An 18,719-nucleotide genomic window follows, 5' to 3' on the forward strand; every position below is an offset into this window, starting at 1 on the left:
CCCCCCCCCCGCACTCCTCGGGGGTCAAGTTTCAGCGGCACTCCACCCCCAGGGTAGGTGTGAAAGACACGTGTCCCCATTGTGAAGGGCCTGTCAGGCAGGACAAAGCGGCCGCCCACCCTACCCCCCGCCCCTCGGCCCAGCCTGGGGTCAGCTCTAGGGGGCCGGCTGGGGGTCGAGGTCACGACAGGCCCAAGCTTTGGTGACATGGGGGGAATAGCTGGGAGACTGGGCGGAGGCCACGTGATGCTCAAGTGAGGGGTTTGAGAACAACCCCCTCCCCCCCCCCCCCCGTCCCGCCTCTGAGAAACTCAGCGGCCACCTCCATCACGCCAGGGGAGGGGAGTCCGACGGGATGAGCCCCTTCTCCCAACAGGCGTTGGCACAACGCCCCCCTCCGCCCCCCTTCCCCGCCCCCTCCCCAATCAATCACCAACACAGAGAATCGCAGTGTTGAGCGTAGTCGGTTTTAGTGGTTTTCTTTAATCCTGCTCTGCATTTCTTTCTCATTTACTACACGGGATATTATAAAGAATAAATAGCAGATACTCTTAATTTACAATGATTAGTCATTCCATTTGTTCTCTATATTTACAATAACTGTAAAATAACATTGAACTCTATAGCTTCTTCGAGGTCCAAGGAAAACCAAAACACTTTCCGAAGAATGGAAAATAGCTTTTAAAAAGTCCTTCTACAAAAGTTTCCCACTCTCTTTGTACTTTAAGAAAAAAATAACTCCCCCCCCCCTGCTTCGCCATGCGAAGGGCACTGAAATATAAATAGCAGGTTAACATTATTAGCAACAACCAGAATAAGTCTCTTTTCTCTGATCTTTTTTTCTTTTGCTTATTTTTTTTTAAAAATACAGTAGAAGCCGGTAACTTTTAACGTATAATACTGACCTTTTAATAAGTAAATTAAAACTGGGACCGTATATACACACACATATACATTCCTACACAGTTAAACAGTGCATTACATGAACCAGAAAGCTAGGTCTCCGTAGCCAAAAAAAAAAAAAAAAAGTTCATTGAATCCACTCGCGAGAGGGTGGTGGAACTGGTTGGAGGAGGTGGCGGGGGGCGTCGGTGGGGATCGATCAAGTGTCCGGGAGCAGGCAGGGGGCCCCCGAGTTCTAGCACGAGCACTTGCACTCGGAAATGATGGGGTACTGGATGGGAATCCAGCCGCAGCGCTGGCCTCCGCGCCGCTGACAGCGCCACCGCAGCACCGTGAGGTGCACGGACTTGGACGGCTTGCACACCATGCCCTCGGGCACAGAGCACGAGCGCTTGCTGAAGCAGCTGCCCACCTTCACGTAGCGGGGCCAAAAGCGGCTGCCCAGGTCGTTCCACGCGTACAGCACCGGGCAGAAGGTCTGCGACCACAGCCACATCTGTAACTTCCTCCGCAGCTTCTTGCTTAGGCGCTGCTTCTTGCCCGGGGCCAAGCCCTCCGAGAACTCCAGCCCTTTGATCTCGCTCGGCATGGCCCCCGACGGCCGCTGCCGCAGCAGCTGGTCCAGTTCGGCCAGGTCCTCGACGCCCCCGGCCGCCCCCACGCCCCCCCCGGGCCGGTCCTCGGGGGGCGAGGTGGCCATGAAGCCTGGGTCGTAGTGGCCACCGAGCAGCGAGCGCAGCAGCGTCTCGTTCAGATCTTTCTCCTTGGGGTCAAAGATAGGGTCCGGGTGTTCGATGAGGTCCACCAGGGGCAGGTTGTCGCTGGGAGCCGGGCGGATGTGGAGGTAGTGCTGGCCGCCGGCCGGTGCCGCCCGCAGCCCCAGGACCACCACCAGGGCGTAGAGGGTGACCCCCAGGCTGGGGCAGCGCTCCATGCCTCCGGTGCGCGCCCGGGGCTGCTGCTTCGTCCCGCGTCCCCGGAGGAGAGCACGCCGAGCCCGCGCCGCCGCCGCCGCGCTCTCCTGTCTCTCCGGAGGCGGCTTACCCGAGGCTGGGCAGGGGCAGGGCCGGCAGCATGAGCCGCAGGGAGAGCCCTTCGTGCAGCGCCGGCTTCCACTGGGGCGGAAAAAAGGCACACAAGTTGGCTGCAACTCCTCTCTCCAGTCTATTCGGGAAGGCGACCGCGGCGGGGCATCCGAAATTACTCCAGGGCGACCGCGGGGCGCGGGGGGCGCCGGCTCCTCGCTGCCTTCCCCGGCCGGCGGCGGCGCAGGGCGCGTGGACGAGCCGCTCTCCCCTCCTCCTTCTCGTCCTGCCGCTCTGTGCAGCGCCGCTGGCCGAGCGGGTCTCGGGGGCACTTCCCTCCGCCTGCTCCGGGCTCCACAGCCGGCTCTGCCCGGCGGACTCCAGCGGCGGCGGCGGCGGCGGCGGCGTCCGCGCACGTTGGCACCGGTTTGTCTGTCTCGCAGGGTCCAAGCCTTTAAATTTCCTGCACTTTCAGCTCCATCACCATGGAAACCACTGACTCTCTCGGCGTTGCCCCCTCCCCCTTCTTCCCCCCAAACAACAACCCCACCCCCCACTTCTCCACCCGGGAGGAGCTGGAGCGGCTCAGGCTCCGGGGGAAGCCGCCTGCACTCGCCGCGGCGGCGGCTTCGGCAGCGCCCAGGGCTATGCCCCGCCGGACCCAGATGCCCCGGGAAGCCGACAGTCCGGCTGCCCGCCCCAGCTCACAGGCGGCGGCGGCGGCGGTGGCGGCGGCGGCGTCGGCGGCGGCGGTGGCGCTTGGCAGGTCTCCGCGCAATTTTCTCTCTCCCCCACCACCCACCCCCTCCTCCTCCTCCTCCTCCTCCTCCTCCTTCTCCTCCTGCAAAATGCACCGCCCCCCTCCTTTCTCCTGGAGCAATGCAACTGGGGCTCTAGGCGCCCCGCCAGGGCCAGTCCTGGGGAGAGCTCGCGGCGACGCTGGAGCCGGGCTGGAGGGTGCAGGGCCCGTTTGGGGGTTGGGGGGAAAGCTCGAGATGGGGCGTGGAGGGCTCCTCATTAGCTGGGTGCTTTGCACTGGGAGGGGAGCAGCGGAGAGGTGCCGGAGACTCGTGTGTCGGTGCAGTTCCGAGCAAGGAATTTCTCCATGTGCATGAAGCGTTTTCCCCGGGCGCTTCTCGCCTTGCTCTCTCCCGGGCTCGGTCTCTGTCCCCTCCCCCAACGCGCGCGCGCAGGCACACACACGCGCGCGCACACACACACGGTGTGCGCCCCCCAAAACACACACACACACACACACACACACACACACACACACACACACACACACACACACACACACACACACACACACACACACACACACACACACACACACACACACTATGCGCTCAGTGACTGAGCCGCAGCATTGCTTGGCGTGATGTAATTCCTAGGAAACGTTCCTGCCAGTCTGCACCCCCGCCACCCCCGCCCCGGACCCAAGAAGGGGGTACGCTCCTCACCCTCCTCCTCCTTCTCCTTGGCCAGGTCCTGCGCCCTGAGTGGCCGAGTCACAGGGGCGCGTCCGCTTGCCTGCGGCTCCCCTAGCCCGCCGGGTTTCGCGCGGCAGCTGCTCGGCTGCTTGGGGGCGGCGCGCCCTCTGCTGGCCGACAGCGAGCCCTGCACCCGGCATTGGCCGGGGCGATCTAAAGAGGTGTTTTGTCAGCAGCCCGCTCTGCCCAGCTCAGTTTCTGCTTCTGTGTCCATGTCACTTTGTGTGTTTGTGTGTCTTCGTGTGTTGATGGGTCCGTTCTGGTTCTGGCTGTTCTCTCGAAGTTCTCCAGACCTTCAGTGTAAACAAACTTCCTGATAATCTTCCCCATGCCCCTCGAATTTCACGAGAATACTTGCACACCTTCTGCCTCCGCTAACCCGGCCCCAATGGAAAAGAGTGGGGACCAGAAACTTCAAAGATGAACTGACAGGAAGGGGACCTGAGTCCTGGCTGGGGTTCACCCTGACATAACTATGTTAACCTTGGACAAGTCACTTTTCTTCTGTATACCTTAGTTTCTGCATTGGTGACATTGCCTTTGCATGATTCTAAATAAACCTGCACCATGCTTTCTCTTTCAGAAACAGTTTCTCTTTGGTGGGAGATGTGTACTGAAATGACACTTCCGGTTACTTTTTCCTTGGGTGAGGAACTGAATGGAGGCATCACAACCCAAGCCGAGTTTCCTTTGTGGTGGGATGTGATTGTAGTCTGGATAAGGCTTGAGAAAAGAGATTTGAAGTGGATGACTCACGTGTTCACCAGTGCTCCCCGGAGCAGGAGTTTCGAGACCCCTTTGTGACAGCCTGAATCACTCTGATTTCTTGACTCAAAGATCTAGTTTTTCCTATCAACCTGTTCTGCCCTCCCCACACACAGAGGAGTTTTCCTGCTGCCTAGGTGGAAGATGCACTTTTTTTCACGCATGTTCTATCAGTTTTAGCTGAAAATGTTTTCCTGCACTATCAAGTCTAGACAACAACTAGAATTAGTCTATCATGGTACTGCCCTAAAGGAGATTTTGCTTTGAAGGCTACTGCAGATAAGAGTAACTCATTGGTTATTTGAATTGGGTTGATTCTGAAATAAAGTGTGATTAGAATCTGGCACATAGTAGGCTCTTAAACAATACTCCTTTCTGATATGCCTTATGGAGACTTGGCATTAGCTTGTTTCCTTATGAAGATGAAACCTTCCAGAGCAATCTTGAGGATGCTATGAATTAATTAAGAAAACACTTTTTCATTAAAAAGTTCAAAGGCAAATTTTTCACCCAGCCCCCCCAGAGAGGATAGATTTCAATTAGTGACATTTTATTGTACTGTTTTCTGTTCCGTCAGTCTTCCTCTACTCTCCTTCAAATCACCTATTTTAGTTTGAAAATCAACCCAAATCCCTCAGCCCTTTATTTAGGTTGGGTAGATTTGACTGAACAGTTAAAGATTTTTAAAAAGGCCCCTTAGAAACAAAAAAACAAACCATGTTTGAGATTAGATTGGGTCAACTGTTTATGGAGTGTACACTTGTGAAGACCATGGGAATAAAGATAAAGGAAAGAGAATTCACAGTGGGTTTCCACTCACCCTCAGGACTTTGATAGTCCAGTTAAGGAAGATATGACAAACATATGAAGAAAACATTAAAAGAGCATGGGAAAAAAATCCATAAATTCCTAGTAACATTGTAGACCAGTGTTTCACTCCCTTTTTAAACCTGCATGCTCCCTTTTGATCAGTATAACAATCTCATGCTCTCCTTTGAATGTTGTTTGAAATTTTATAATTCTTTATGATGATCAAAAAGAAGTCAGAGCAATTATAATATTAGATATAGTGTTTTCAAACCACATCTACCACATCTACCCCTCTTCTCGGTGATGCTCTGAAATGCCACACTGGGGAGCCTGCAGCTCCCCACTCTACACCACAGTGGGGTAGCCCATGCACTCAGGTGCTGAGCAAATAGAGGGATGTTGGCAATGCCTTCACAGTAGAGCAGTGCTTGAAGGAAAAAGATATATTTACCTGAGTAAGGAGAAGTGGGGATTTGAGAGACATAATATGAGTTTGCATGAACAGAGGGCCACAATGTACAAGGACCTGCCAGAAGATCTGGGGGTATGGGGAGTGGAGGAAGACTACATAATAGGCAGAGGAACTTGACACAAAGATGACCTATGGACCAGGTAAGTCTCGGCTGAAATTCTGGCCAAGCCACTCACCACTTTATTAGCATCGGCATTTCAACCATTCCAAGCTTCCATTTCCTCATCTGTAAAATGGAGATAACACACACCTTCCAGAATTGTGCCATATAAAGAAAGTCTAGCCTAGCTCAGTACCTGGGGCACACTATATAGCGGGCCATAAAGTTTTAACATATGTTAGTTCTTTGGAGAACCCTACTAACCTCAGTTGGTCAATCTTAGGTTTGAGCTAGTGAGGACTGAAGGGGGACGGGGATGCTGTTGAAATCAACTCCAACACCTTTGGGCCTGCTCTTCACCCACTCAACCCGTGCAACTGAGCTATTCTTGGTGATGGCCATCCTTCAGGAGTTTGGAGGAGGAGGACTGGAATTTCTTGGGGCACTCAACAGCTGACCCATTTCAATGCTTCTGCTGCTTCATGGAAGAGGGAGCTTGACAAGCAGGACAAGGGTGTTGTAGTTCTTCAAAACGAAGCTGTGGGGTGGAGATGGGCCAAGGGAGGGAGGGCTATCAGCTCAGCTTTCTGATCAAGTCCTTGCTGTGAGGGGTGTTTGGACTTCAATGGGGATTGGCTGGGGACTTATGCCTCGGCAGGCCCCCAAGGAAGAGTCTAATGGATGGATACATACTTGACTCTCTCCAACCCAGGATTTCCATCCTGGAAAAATGCTCGGGCAAGGAAAGATTGAAGCACTCCTCTGGACAACTGCTTCAGTTTTCCCAGGTAGAAGGTCAGAGAACCCTGATGGTGCCTTTACGCATCTTTTCTTGTTTTCACTATAATTCTAGGAAAAATTCAACAATCTTCTTGCCTCTTTGGCCCTGGAAACATGGACCTGAGGCAGCTGTGGGTGATGTGCAAAGGGCATGGCATTGAGTGTTAGAAAACCTGGGGCTTACCAGCTGTGTGGCCTTGGGGGAGTCCTTCTAGCTCTCTGGGACTCCCCAACAGCTAATACTGTGGAGACAGCAGAGTCATTCTGCCTGCCTACAAGAGTCCTGCTGCTAACATTTGTCCCACGAGGTCAGGGGAACACAAGGCACCACAAAGGAGACAGCATAAGAGCTGCCATCTCTTAGGTCCAGCATCATCCCAGCACCTGAAATTCATCACCCTCAGATCCTGTCTCTTTGGTCCCCTACATGTTGAATTTGATCGACTTTCTTTTGGAACCACAATAGCACTTCTTGGCCTGGCCCAATTTATCAAAGTGAGGAAAAGTCAGCCAGAAGGTTTTCTACTTTCTTCTCCTGACTGTCCAAAGAAGGGGACAGTGGAGATGAAGTCCCTCTGATTGTGGTGCTGGGGGGACTCTGAGTAGTTCCAGACTCACAGGGAGGGTGTAGAGACCTACTTCAACTTCACAATACTTCATAAATTTTTTGTGTGTCCAATGTTGATAGCATTCTAGTTAGAATAGTGAAATGCTGGGTGTCGGTGTAGGGGGCAAAAGAGGGGGTAAACAGGAGAGAAAGAGAGCAAAGAGGGGAGAAAATACTTCTAAAAGGTGGGCTGGGGTGGGAAAATGGGTAAATACACGTGAAATTTATTTTCAGAAACAGAGATAAAGCTTAAGAGCACGGGAGGAAAGGCGGTCTCAGGCCTGACGGCCCCTGCCCTTCCTCAGCCCGGCTCCTGCTCAGCCTGCGGCCCCCTCCCCATCTGGCTCCACACTGGGGAAGGGGAGACGTCTCTGGAGCCCGTGGCTCATTCATCTCCTGATAAACTGTTTATCTGAGTTTTAACGAGGGCGCCTCACTTCCAGCCCGGGAGACAGAAGGCTCTGCGTGTTTAGCCTGCTATGATGTGGGGGGCCTGGGGGTGGGGTGGGGCCATGCCTGCCAGCAGATCTCCCCTTTCGTCGCTTGCACAGACTGGCTCTGTGCTTTGCCCTCAGTTCCCGGCCTCACATTGCATTTCCTTGGCTGAGGCCTGGGTCTAGGATGGAGTCAACGTTTTCCTATGCAGAGGAATTCTCTTTTGCAGTCCCTCTTTCTCCATGCCACTACTTCAAAACTGTGTGTGTGTGTGTGTATTCTAAGTAAATAAGCTTTGTGGACCCTTACCATTTGTGACCCAGTATTTCAAAAGGAGGCCAGATTCTGGAGGCCAGTTCCCCCTAGCGAACCGCCATGGGGAGTTGACACACAGCCTCCTCGCCAAACACACAAGCACCCATCTCAACCTGGGCTCACGTTTCCTCTACTTCCCCTCATCCTGCTGCTGCAGATAGATGTTTTTGAGATAATACGGTCTAGTCGCCTTTATCCCCTCAAAGGCTCAAGATAACAAGGAGACAGGAGCTCAATGGAGTGAAAAATAAAGTGAAAAACCAGTCCCATATCAGGTGGGGTGGAGTGATTCACAAGTTCCAGCTACTGAATCCATCAACATGTGTTTTCATACCTTGGAGTTTTTTCTCTAGCCACCAGCTCAGTCTCTTCACCAACTGAGGAGCGGCTGCAGCCTTGCACGTGCCCCACTGTGAACATCTACTTCATCTCCCAGGCTTCTATTCTTTCATCTATTCTCCAGTTGTGCACCCGGAATTCAGACACTCTGCTGGTCAAGGAGTGAGACACAGCGTTTTCTCTTGAAGAGCTCAAAGATAGTGGGGAAAGGAAAAATAAACCAAAGATTACAGTTCAGGGTGTCAACTGCCATGATGAAACATTGAAGTGTTGGGGAGGGGAAGGGATCGGAAAACAATCCCCAGAGATTCAATGCCCAAGTTGGGTTCCAAAAGGCCAATGGAGTTCACGGGCCAAAAAGGATGAGGGGGAGGGCACTGGCCAGATGACATTTGGGGCAGGCCTGGGGAAGGGGCAGCATATTCCAAATTCTGGGAGCAAGTTGGCAGTGCTGAGAGTTGGGGCTTGAGGGGTAGAGCCCTGCATGGTGGGCCATAGACAGGCTTTACACCGTTTTAAGTCCCATTTGAATTTAGAAATATGTGAACGAAACTTTGGAAATTGTATTGACATGGCAATTACAGGTCTTAAATATTTCAGGCCCACCCTATTAAAAAACAAAACAAAATACGACTTGATTCTGAGTTTCATCGGGATTGAAATCCAGGCTGTTCAGCCCTAAAGCAGTTGCTTTTAATGTCAGTGCAAGACTATCTCTTATGTGTAGAGAAAAATTCCTAAAAAGAGTGATATGTTTATAGATCATTATTTATAATGAGCACCCCTAAAGAACGGGATAAGTGGGTAGGGTGAGAGGAGAGGAGAGAAACTCACTTTTTACTTGACCTTATCTTTATGTAAATCTGCTTAAAAAAAAAAACAAAAAAACAAAGAGCAGTCATTATTTTTGTATTTAAGGAAAAATCAATACAAGATTAACACCTGTGGATTTAGAAGAAATAACTTGTCCCAGACATCACCAAAGCTGGAAATGGTATTTAAAGTTCTACGTGGTGCAAAGATTTTTGAAGCCAGCTCCTGGAGGCAGGACAGGGCTGACTCCTATTCTTAGGTGATCGTAGGCTTAGTTAAATGGTTCAGTGCTCATGTATGATGATAAAGTGAGGCAGAAGCACGTTTGGTCATTTCTTTTAAGTGAGGGGCTTTTGCGGGCAGGGGTGTGTGTTTATGCCTGTGTATATAAGTATGTGACAGTTTCAAGACACTTTAATCTCCCATCTCAGGCATCTAAAGAGAAATCAGAGTGCTTTCAAAATAAAGTAATACCTGCATCAAAACCTACCACTGGGCTGAGAAACAAAACAAAACTAAAATGCACCAAAGCCCAATCTCATGCTTGATCAAAACTGCAGTCTGGAATGAGTTTGAGGTGGGGGCTGGGGGCTGGAAGTAAGTAACCTAAACTGATTGTTTGGAAGCCAGCATCCCCAGTCGACTACAATCGGTGCTTTCTCTCCCAGTTTCCAATCTCAGAAACAATAATATAAAGTTTAACATCATGTTTTGGGAATTTACCACCTGCTTCACAAACATTATCTTATCTAAATCTTAGATGAGCTTCTGGGGTAGGGACAATTATTTCCCCATTTTATAGGTAGGGAATTTGTGGCCCAGAGAGGAGAGGGAGCTTGCCCGAGGCCATATTCTTGGACTCCTGTATCATTTCTGGAGACACGAGTGGCTTCTTAGCTCAGAGCTGTGGGCCCAAAGGGGGACTTCCTAAGTCACCGATCTCTTGCTCTGAATCCATAGTTGCCTTATTTCAGGGGTTGCGGTACCAGCAGCCCAGGGAGGCTTACTAGTGGGCGGTGACTTTTGGTAACCTGGTCACGTAGGGGCGAGGGCTCATTTCATCTCCCCCTCCCCCGTCCCACTCCCCCCAGGCTCCCCCCATCCCATAATGGAGCATGACTGTAGTAAAACAAGGCTTTTGATCAGGCTTCTCCACATCACTTTCAAGACAAACAATGCTCCTGAAACCCCCAACTGCTTTTATTTTTCTTATATCTAAGGTTTCACCTTAGTGTCTTCACCCAGCTTCATTAAAAAATACCCTCAATTGAGAAAAAAAGTTCATTGAAAGTCTTTGTTCACAAAAGACATTGAATGTCTTTAATTTACAAAACATACCTACAGAAAATGAAAGGGAGGCTTCAATATTATATAAAAAAGCTCCTTAAATTTCTAAAGAGTCTCTATCTTCCCTCTAACCCATTAGGCATCATCCACCTACCAGAAAAAACTTTCAATCTGTTCTTTTGCATAATCAGGTAAGATCCCACATGAATGTATCAATTAAAATAAAAATAAAGAGAAATAAAGCAGTGGCTAGTTCCTCATCAGCATGGTTGGTCAGCATGCTGATGGTTCAACACACAATTTTTATAAGGTATGGTTCATTATTTACAGGATTTTTAGGAAAAAAAAATTAGTTTTATAAGTTATTTTATACATTGAAGTTTTTTCCCATGCGTGATAAAGAGGATAGATAAGGTTAGAGCCGAGACTACCATTCTGACCCCTCTGTGCCCTCCCCACAAAATGAATCCAGTTCACTTGACAATTTTAGACAAGTGTCTCTTTCCTCACACAAGTGCTTAACCATGTTAACTAGTTAATGTAAAGCTTGATCAACTCACACAGATAATCCCTAAAATGTGGGGCCCCCGAAGTGCCTGGAGGTGGCAGGGAAGGCGCGGGCTGGTAATGAGGCCAGGTTGTGGTTCTAACCTCATTTTCACTTTGCATCGTTTCAAGAGTGAATTACGCAACGGTTCAGCAAAATACATTGAGGAAAATGCAAAGCTGCCTTCCTTACCTCCTCAAGGATTTGAGTCACTGCGGATGAGCCCTTAAAAGCTAATAAGAGGCATCGTAATTATTATGCCAGGAGGGTAAGAAAATCCTGGCAGATCACATTCTATAGAACTCTGCTTTTCTTTCAGACACTAGCCAAGGAGGAAAAGTGACCACATTTTAGACTAAATGTTTACGGCTTTGCCTTTTTCAACAGTATGAACGTTTACTTCTGAGGCAGCCCTATTGTCCCAGCCATGATTCTTCTAAATATTTTGACAGCAAGGCAAGCCTTGGGACACTTGCCTGCATGTAGGGCCTTCAGTTCAGGGCTGTGATCATTGGCGGGATGGGGGGGTGGGGGTTTGGTGAGGTCTCTGCTAGGTCCTAGGTGAGGTTGCCTCTCTCACCAAAGTTATCCTAGGTTAGCCACTGAGAAGTAGGGTTGCAGGTAGTACTGGCCCACCCAAGGCAAGGCAGCTTCCTGCTGAGATGCACTGAGTGTTCCTCTCATGTCTCCCAAAGACAAAGTGTTCCTGAAGGAGAAACAGGCTCAAATAAACTGGCATATGGAGAAGGAATTACTTAGGATATTTCAAAAACCTCTAAGGATTCCTGGGGTTAATCTCACAATAATTGACATCTGATGCTTTTTCCAGTCGACCCCAACTACCTTTCCCATATCATCTCTTCCCACTCTTTGCCGTTCACCTCTTGCTCAGCTCATCCAGAACTCTCTTGCTATGTGTTTTGTCTACTCACTCTTTCCCTTTTGCAAAATCACTTGCAAGCTTCTAGATCCTAGATGCTGAAACATCCCTCACTCAATCCTCCTCCATGCAGAATTAATTGCTTCCTTCTCTTGATCCTATACCATTCTGTCTCTCTTCCTCACAGATTACCAGTCTGCATTTCAGGCAGTCGTCTGCCTTTACTTCTAGACAGCAACTCCTTATGGGAGTTCAACTTCATATTCCCACGGCCTGGGTGCTCTGTGAATGAGTGAGTCCCTGAACTTATTCGGTTGGTTCTGGTGAACATAAATGGTTCCTGGTAGTGGGTGGAGGGTAACCATGGTGGTGAAAACCATACCCATCTCCTAATGAATGCAGACAATAATAGCTTATAATTTTGATCTTTTCTTAAAAATCAGATCCCTCATAGGTATCTGGGAAATAAAAAGACCAATTTGAGCAAATTAGATGCTTTCCTATTTAACCGGTACCCACCAATGTCTTACTTGCCTGTGCTGAACTGGAGATGGCCTGGTGGCTGTACCAACACCGTCAGCGGATAGCAGCTCTCTATCTTGAGGTCAGCTGGCTTTAGAAGTAGAAGCGAGTGAGGGGAGTGTTGGCTCTATCCCAGAAAGCTGCAGCTTGGGGTAGGGGGACAGTGGAGCAGTTGAATGATCCCAGCTCATTCTGGGGAGGCAGCAGCTGCTGTGACATGCTGCATAAAATCAACCCATGTCCTTGGAAAAGAACTTCATTGAGGCCCCCAGCCCCATCCCTGAGACTCCAGGACCCAGGCCCTGTTGGAACTATCTGCCCTATTGTCTCCACTTTTTGCTGTCTGTGGAGAGCTGGATTCAGAAGCTGTTTCCAAAGGGGCAGAAGAGCACTTATCTCTCTGAAGATGAGGAGCTCCTTGGTGTCTGATTCCTCCTTGTGTAGTCAAAGGGCGCTGCATACCATCTGGCACAGTGAGCCTCACTGAGGTGGACCAAATCAATGTCTGGATTCACTGTCAACACCAACTAGGTGCAATTCCCTAAACATCCTTTAGGTACTCTGCACTGTCATTCCATGCACACAACTGTCCAGATAATCAGGTCAAAGGTGCCCCTTTGGGGATTCTTTTCCCAGCCCGAATGATGCAACCCAATGCAAGAGCTTCTCAGGGGTAGCTCGACATCGCTGGGTTCTGTCCACCTGGCACAAAGGGCAATGCTTTGAAGAAGAAATGGATTAAGGTATTGGATTACAGTTTCTGTAGACAGGCCCAGGGCCTGTGCTGAATGCCCTCCCCCAAGTAGGGTGATTGAGCAGAGCTGGCCAGGCCTCTCTCCCAACTTCCTCACTTTATTCCAGCCTCCATTTCCTTCTGGGGGTGGGGGAGGCAGAGGAAGGGGTTCTTCATACCCCATGGCTTAGATCAACATTTTGGTAAAGGGACAATGGGGCCACATTTCTTAATCTTACACTTTTTCTCTTGTTTGTCCTACCCTGTGGCAACATGAAGACACAACAGCTCAACAAGGAAGTTGAGGTTACCCCCTTTCTTCTTTCCCTCCCCGCTTCTCGACAATTACTGAGTTCTTACTGCATGCCTGGCACAGTGCTAAGTGCATTATAGTTGTTATCTCATTTAGTCCTCGAAACATCTCAGTTTAAAGGTGAGGATGCTAAACTTCAGAAAGTTCAAATGACTTGACAAATGTCACCCAACTAGAAAGTGGCACAGCCGTGGATTAACTCACTGCCTCCAAGCTTGTGCTCTACTCTATAGGACCTTTTCTTGGTTGTTCCATCTGGGATTCCGCTTCTGGTGTTCCTTATAAACTGTCAAATCTGGAAGGTGGTGGCAGTCGAGGAGGGACACAAAAGTGGAATCCAAGGTGACCCACAAAGTGGTAGTGTAAATTATTAATAAATGCAAAATACATGTGGTAAAAGCTTATACCTGAACAGGAATTATACTCACCAACTTGGGGACAGTGGTTACCTCTAGGGGGAGAGAGAGAGAGTGAAGTACTGGGTGGGTATTTATATGTGTTTATAATGGATTCTTTCTTTAAAAATAAAAAAAGAGAGAGGTTAATCAAAGCAAAAATAAAATAAATAAGAATCTCTGGTGGCCAGTGAGGGAGGAGTAGAACAGCTTTATAAAGTTTCCCCTCATATGCCATCTCACCTTGGCCTGTCACTCATCAGGGGATGTTAGACAGAGAGTGAAGTGAGCCCCCCAGCCCCCACCCCCGCCCCATCCCCTCCCCTCTTCCCTTGTTGCCCCCAGCAGGCAGCTTCAGGTGGGCCAGGAGCCCTGGAAAAGGCCCTTTCTAGGTTCTGCCTTCTGTCACTCAAACAAGTGCTGGGCTCTTTCAGGCTCAGAAGAAGTTTATCTGAAAATAAAAGCAGTTCTTCAGGGTCCATTTGGATTGAAAGACTTTCTTCCTGGTAGCCGCTGAGGCTGGAGCACGACTCCAGCCAGCCCCCTGCATATAGTAACCGGCCTGTGGGCCAAGGCAGATCAGTTGGGCTTCAGAATCCCAAATTAGCACCTGGCCTTTCGATAGGGCACCCTTGGTTGAAAGTTTAAGTGAAACCTTGACAGTCCTACCAGCTTGAGGGAAGGCCTCGGCCGGCTCTCATAGGATGCTCTTTCTTCAGAGGAATGCAATGGTGTGTACAGTGTGGTGGCCACAAACGGTCAGCGCCTACAACTGCAATCAGGCGTTTCAATGGAGGTGTTAGCCACATTCAAAGTCTGAACAGGCTCAACCCGTGAAATTCATAATGGGATAAAAGTTCCATTCCGGGACTGACAACTTCAAATGGAATTTGGCGTAAACTTTTATTTATTTACAGGGTTGTGGGAGTGGAGGATGGGGGTTATGCAAATCCCACCTCACCCGCACTCCTCCCACCCCCTCAAGCTTCCAAGGATAAAGCAAGGGTTGGGATTACATTTCGAGGGAAGCAAGGCTATATTTAAATATGCTTTGGAAAGTGTGGCTCTGCGTCTGAGGCAGCCCAGGACGACTGCTTCATCCAGCCTGGCCTGGGACATTCCAAAGAATCCTATTGAGACCTTGTGCTAATTGGTTCCAATTTATCAGTTCCAATTTCTCGAGTACTGGGGCTTTCGAAGGGAAGCACCACCCTGGGTTTATTCCAGGTGCCAAAAAACGCTTCCATACTTTGCCTCGGTCACTGGTCTTTGCTGCTGCTGATGGCTGTTAAATTAATTCTCCCATGCCCATTCTTTGGAACCTCAGTTTACCCAAGTCATTATTCTATTAGCTGCCTCTTGGTAGATCTTTCGGTAATTTCCGTTCATCCGACTTACACAAAAGCAGTGAATTTCTGCATGCAGTATGAAATGAGCCAGAAGAGCCCGGGGTGGAGGGGTGGGGGAGAAGGGTAGATTTATTTGTAATTACAGTAGGCTTCTTGCTCTCATCCCACCGTTCTGCTCATTCACAGGCTCCGGCCAGGGCTGGCGCCAAGATCTCCAAGTTGCCCTGTGTTTATGTCATTGAGACGAGGACAATATTTCAGTGTGGAGCCAAGCCACAGGGATCTACTCTATAAAACCCTCACTAAAAATAGACACTCCAACCCCTCCCCAGCCCCCATCTCCGCCTCCATGACTCCCCCACGCCTGCCCCCAGCGCTAGCAGCACCCAGCTTCAATTCGCAGGGAGACAAGCGTGCCAAATCGGCTGAATTTTGCAGCTCTGGGGGCCCAGTCAGCTCTTTTCTTCTTGAGGGATTTTAACCCAGAATAAAAGGCGTCAATTAGCAGCCCTTAGAGCTGACAAGGCAATTAAAGCTAAATGGCAGGAGAGAGAGAGAGAGCTAGGAGAAGGAGGAAAGGAGAGAGGGAGAGAGAGACAGAGAGAGAGAAGGGAGAGATTTCAAATGTATTCTTGGTGACAGCTGCATTTTTGAGGAGGGTGAGCTTCTCAAACTACAACTGTCTGTTTGGATATATTTTCACTTGTGAAGTGATATTTTTCAGTGTACACTGATACTCCCAGTTTATTGCACTTTTCATGTTAGCTTTGTGCTAGTTGGGAAAATGAAAACAAACACAAAGCAAAAGGATCTTGTCTTTATAAACTCTCCCAACTGGCCTGGGTCCCAGCACACCAGTGTCTTTGCAGGGTAAGTCAGATGCATCCTGGAACTGGGAGGGTAGATGGGTGGGGTTGGGGGTTGGTAGCAGCTCCACGTGGTGCTTCTGGGGTCCCTAGAGCTTAAAGCTGGCGAGGGGGTCACGATGCCTTTGCACACCCTTGGCTTTCCGTTGCCAGCATGGAGTCCTAGCCCAGGACCCCAAGTCAGGTTATAAAATGATTGGGAAATAAAGTCTCTTTGGTTTACTCCTGGGTGACCTTCCTTCATAGTCAGACTTTGGTTTGGGACTTGAGAAGGCCTGAGACTGTCCTATGCAGATTGGGAATCATAACAAGGGCAATATTGATTTTGATTCATTGCTGCAATGTGCCAGTTCAGGGGAAGGGATTCAAGAGAAGAATGGACTAGGCACAGAGAGGAGTGTAACGCTGTTAGCAGGGAGGTCAGCCTGCGGGACCTAGAGCTTCAGCGACCTTAGCTGGCATCCTGCTTCCGCCTCTACCCCCAAACCACAGCAGCAGCAATAGCTACAGCTTTTGAGAATATGCTCCCAAAGTCACCCTTGCTTTGTTGGCTTCAAAATTCAGTCTCCCACTCAAAGACTGCATTCTTTCTTTCTCCTTTGTCGCTCATTAAGAAGGCCTACCATTTCTGCAACACCTATTCTGTTCTTGGCTTGCATCAGGGGTTTCCCATGCACTGAACAGGAGGCAGAAACTACTATTTTGCCCATTTTATGTAAGAAGAAACTGAGGCTGAGAGAGGTTTAGTGACTTGTTCAAGGTCATCCAGCTGGTAAGAGGTAGAGCTGGGTTTTGAACCAAAGTCTAAAGGAAAAGGCTGCTCTAATCATTACACATACTTCGGTATGGGACTCTCATTCCTCATCAAGAAAACCAGTGTTCATCTGGATGGGGCTAAGCTCTGAGGCCTTTAGTAGAAGGGGACTCGCCAGCCTTAGGATCCTGTTGACTCTGCAAGGACAAAGTTCAACATGCTTAGAACCAGCAGCTTTGAGCTAAAGGGACCTGAAAGAGATGTTTATTTGAGGGTGTCTCAAACTACGGTCCAAGGCTCCCGGATTTCTGACAACATATTCTCAGAAGCATAACTTGATTGGTTTTTCTGTTCAAAGGGACTATTTGTGATGCATCTAGTTCAAATTCCTCTATAGTGACAGTCCACAGGGTGAACCCAAAGAAGGGTCACACTGGGAGTTATGGCAAGTGAAGTCTGAACCAAGACTTGTCTCTCTCTGGGAACATTTCTGCTAATAATCAGTTCTTCCAAGCTCTGGATTTCAGGTCCACTTGCACAGCTCATGTGAGGGCTCTGAAGGGCAGGGTCTGATTCTAGGGTCTTTAATAGCTGTGTGGTGAGTGAATGGGTAATATAAAAACAAGATAGGTAGACACTTGATATGCTAATTGTAGACTTTATGCTTAGGGGTATTGATATCTGGCCTCAGTTCAGTCCCCTAATCTCAATTGCTTAAATCAAACAAAATAGCCTTTCCTTGGGTAGCCTGAGTTCGTCTTCATTCATTCCACATTCTGCTATATTACACAGTGTGCCTAATATGGGCCAGGCACTGTTCTAGATTGTAAGCAAAACAGACTGACGGCCCAACCCCTCCCGTTTCCCGCTAACCTTCTTTGTAAGGTATCTATATGCCACATCACTAAGTAATTGGGGTTTGGTTTGGTGGGGCTTGAAGAAAGAGAGGCTCAGTTTAGTTTCTTCTACCTGGAGGCAGTGACTACATCTACCATTTTGTTTGCTTTTTTGCCTGTTTTTTTCTTATTTTCTACTATGCCTAAATGAAAATATTGTACTTCTATAATTTTGGCCTTAAAACCTACAACATAATACATGCTCGTTATAAAAAAATAAAATAATTCACAAACGTATACGATAACAGAACAAAGGTCTCTCTTGCCCCTCCCATGAGTAGCCACTGTTCATGGTTGGGTGGTGTATATTCCTCCCTTTAGATACAAGTGGGAGGCCATCCACAGAGGCTCAGGCCTGGGGCAATTCATTCTGTGTAGCTGCCCATGATAACCATTCTCTACGGTTCTGCACTGTCAGCATCATTCATAGGACTGTTAGGATATCATTTAAGAACAGAAATTTAAAAACTGTGTTTTAATGATGTTCAGAAAAGAGGAATAAAGAGAAGCATCTCACAGCCCCCTCTCCTTGTCTCACCTTCCCTGAAATCACAGGCCTGGGACAGTCTGGTTCTCTAGCTGAGGTCCAAGGGATGGGCCTTAATCTGAGTTTCTTTCTTTCTTTCTTTCTTTCTTTTTTTCTTTTTTCCTTTTTTCCTTTTTTTTTTAAACAAAACTTTAATCCTTCTATTCATGTTATTTTGCAACTTGCTCATCTCTGTCTATTTACCTACCTACCTACCTATCATGACTGCGAACAGACTAGCTCATTCTTCTAAATGCTGCATGCTTTTCCATAGCATGGCGATATCATGATTTTTAAAAACAATCAGTTTTCCTATTAAGGGACATTTTGATTCTTTCCAAAGTTTTGCTGTTATTGACAAAACAACAATCAAATAGCTTTGAACACGTCTTCTGCTCACTCATGTGAATATTTTGTTAGGATAGATTCCTAGAAATGAATTGGACCTAAGGGTTTGTGCATTTATAATTTTGACAGGTACTGCCAATTTTTCTTCAAAAAAAAAACAAACTCTATTTTGCACACCAACAAGAGTGCCCTTTTCCCACATTAAAATGAGCTTTTTTTTTTTTTTTTTTGGCTATTTGTTACGTTAACTCTAGGAGTTGAACAATGGATGTGATCATTTACAGGTCCACCAGTGAGGGAGGAAAGACAAACCAAGATTGTCCCAAAGATGCAGCTTTTGTCCATTAAACAACCACCCCGAGCAAAAGTAGAACTGAGATGTGAATGTTACACATTGTGATTTCTCACCCTTAAGGAGACACTTCAAAAAAGGTGCCCTCCACCTT

The 18,719-nt window shown here is 48.5% G+C and overlaps 1 protein-coding gene across 1 annotated transcript; it reads right to left on the bottom strand.

Moving 5' to 3' along the window:
* Nucleotides 1-470: 470 nt before the first annotated feature.
* NOG (noggin) lies at nt 471-2,422 on the bottom strand. Its single transcript, XM_037809573.1, has one exon. The coding sequence runs from the start codon at nt 1,835-1,837 to the stop codon at nt 1,139-1,141; it is 699 nt and encodes a 232-aa protein (XP_037665501.1). The 5' UTR covers nt 1,838-2,422; the 3' UTR covers nt 471-1,138.
* Between the last annotated feature and the right edge of the window lie 16,297 nt (nt 2,423-18,719).

The sequence above is a fragment of the Choloepus didactylus genome, chromosome 18, assembly GCF_015220235.1.
Source record: "Choloepus didactylus isolate mChoDid1 chromosome 18, mChoDid1.pri, whole genome shotgun sequence".
NCBI classification, from domain to species: domain Eukaryota; kingdom Metazoa; phylum Chordata; class Mammalia; order Pilosa; family Megalonychidae; genus Choloepus; species Choloepus didactylus.

What these genes read in the sequence shown, in the direction of transcription:
- NOG (XM_037809573.1), bottom strand. Translation starts at nt 1,837, where the DNA reads ATGGAGCGCTGCCCCAGCCTGGGGGTCACCCTCTACGCCCTGGTGGTG.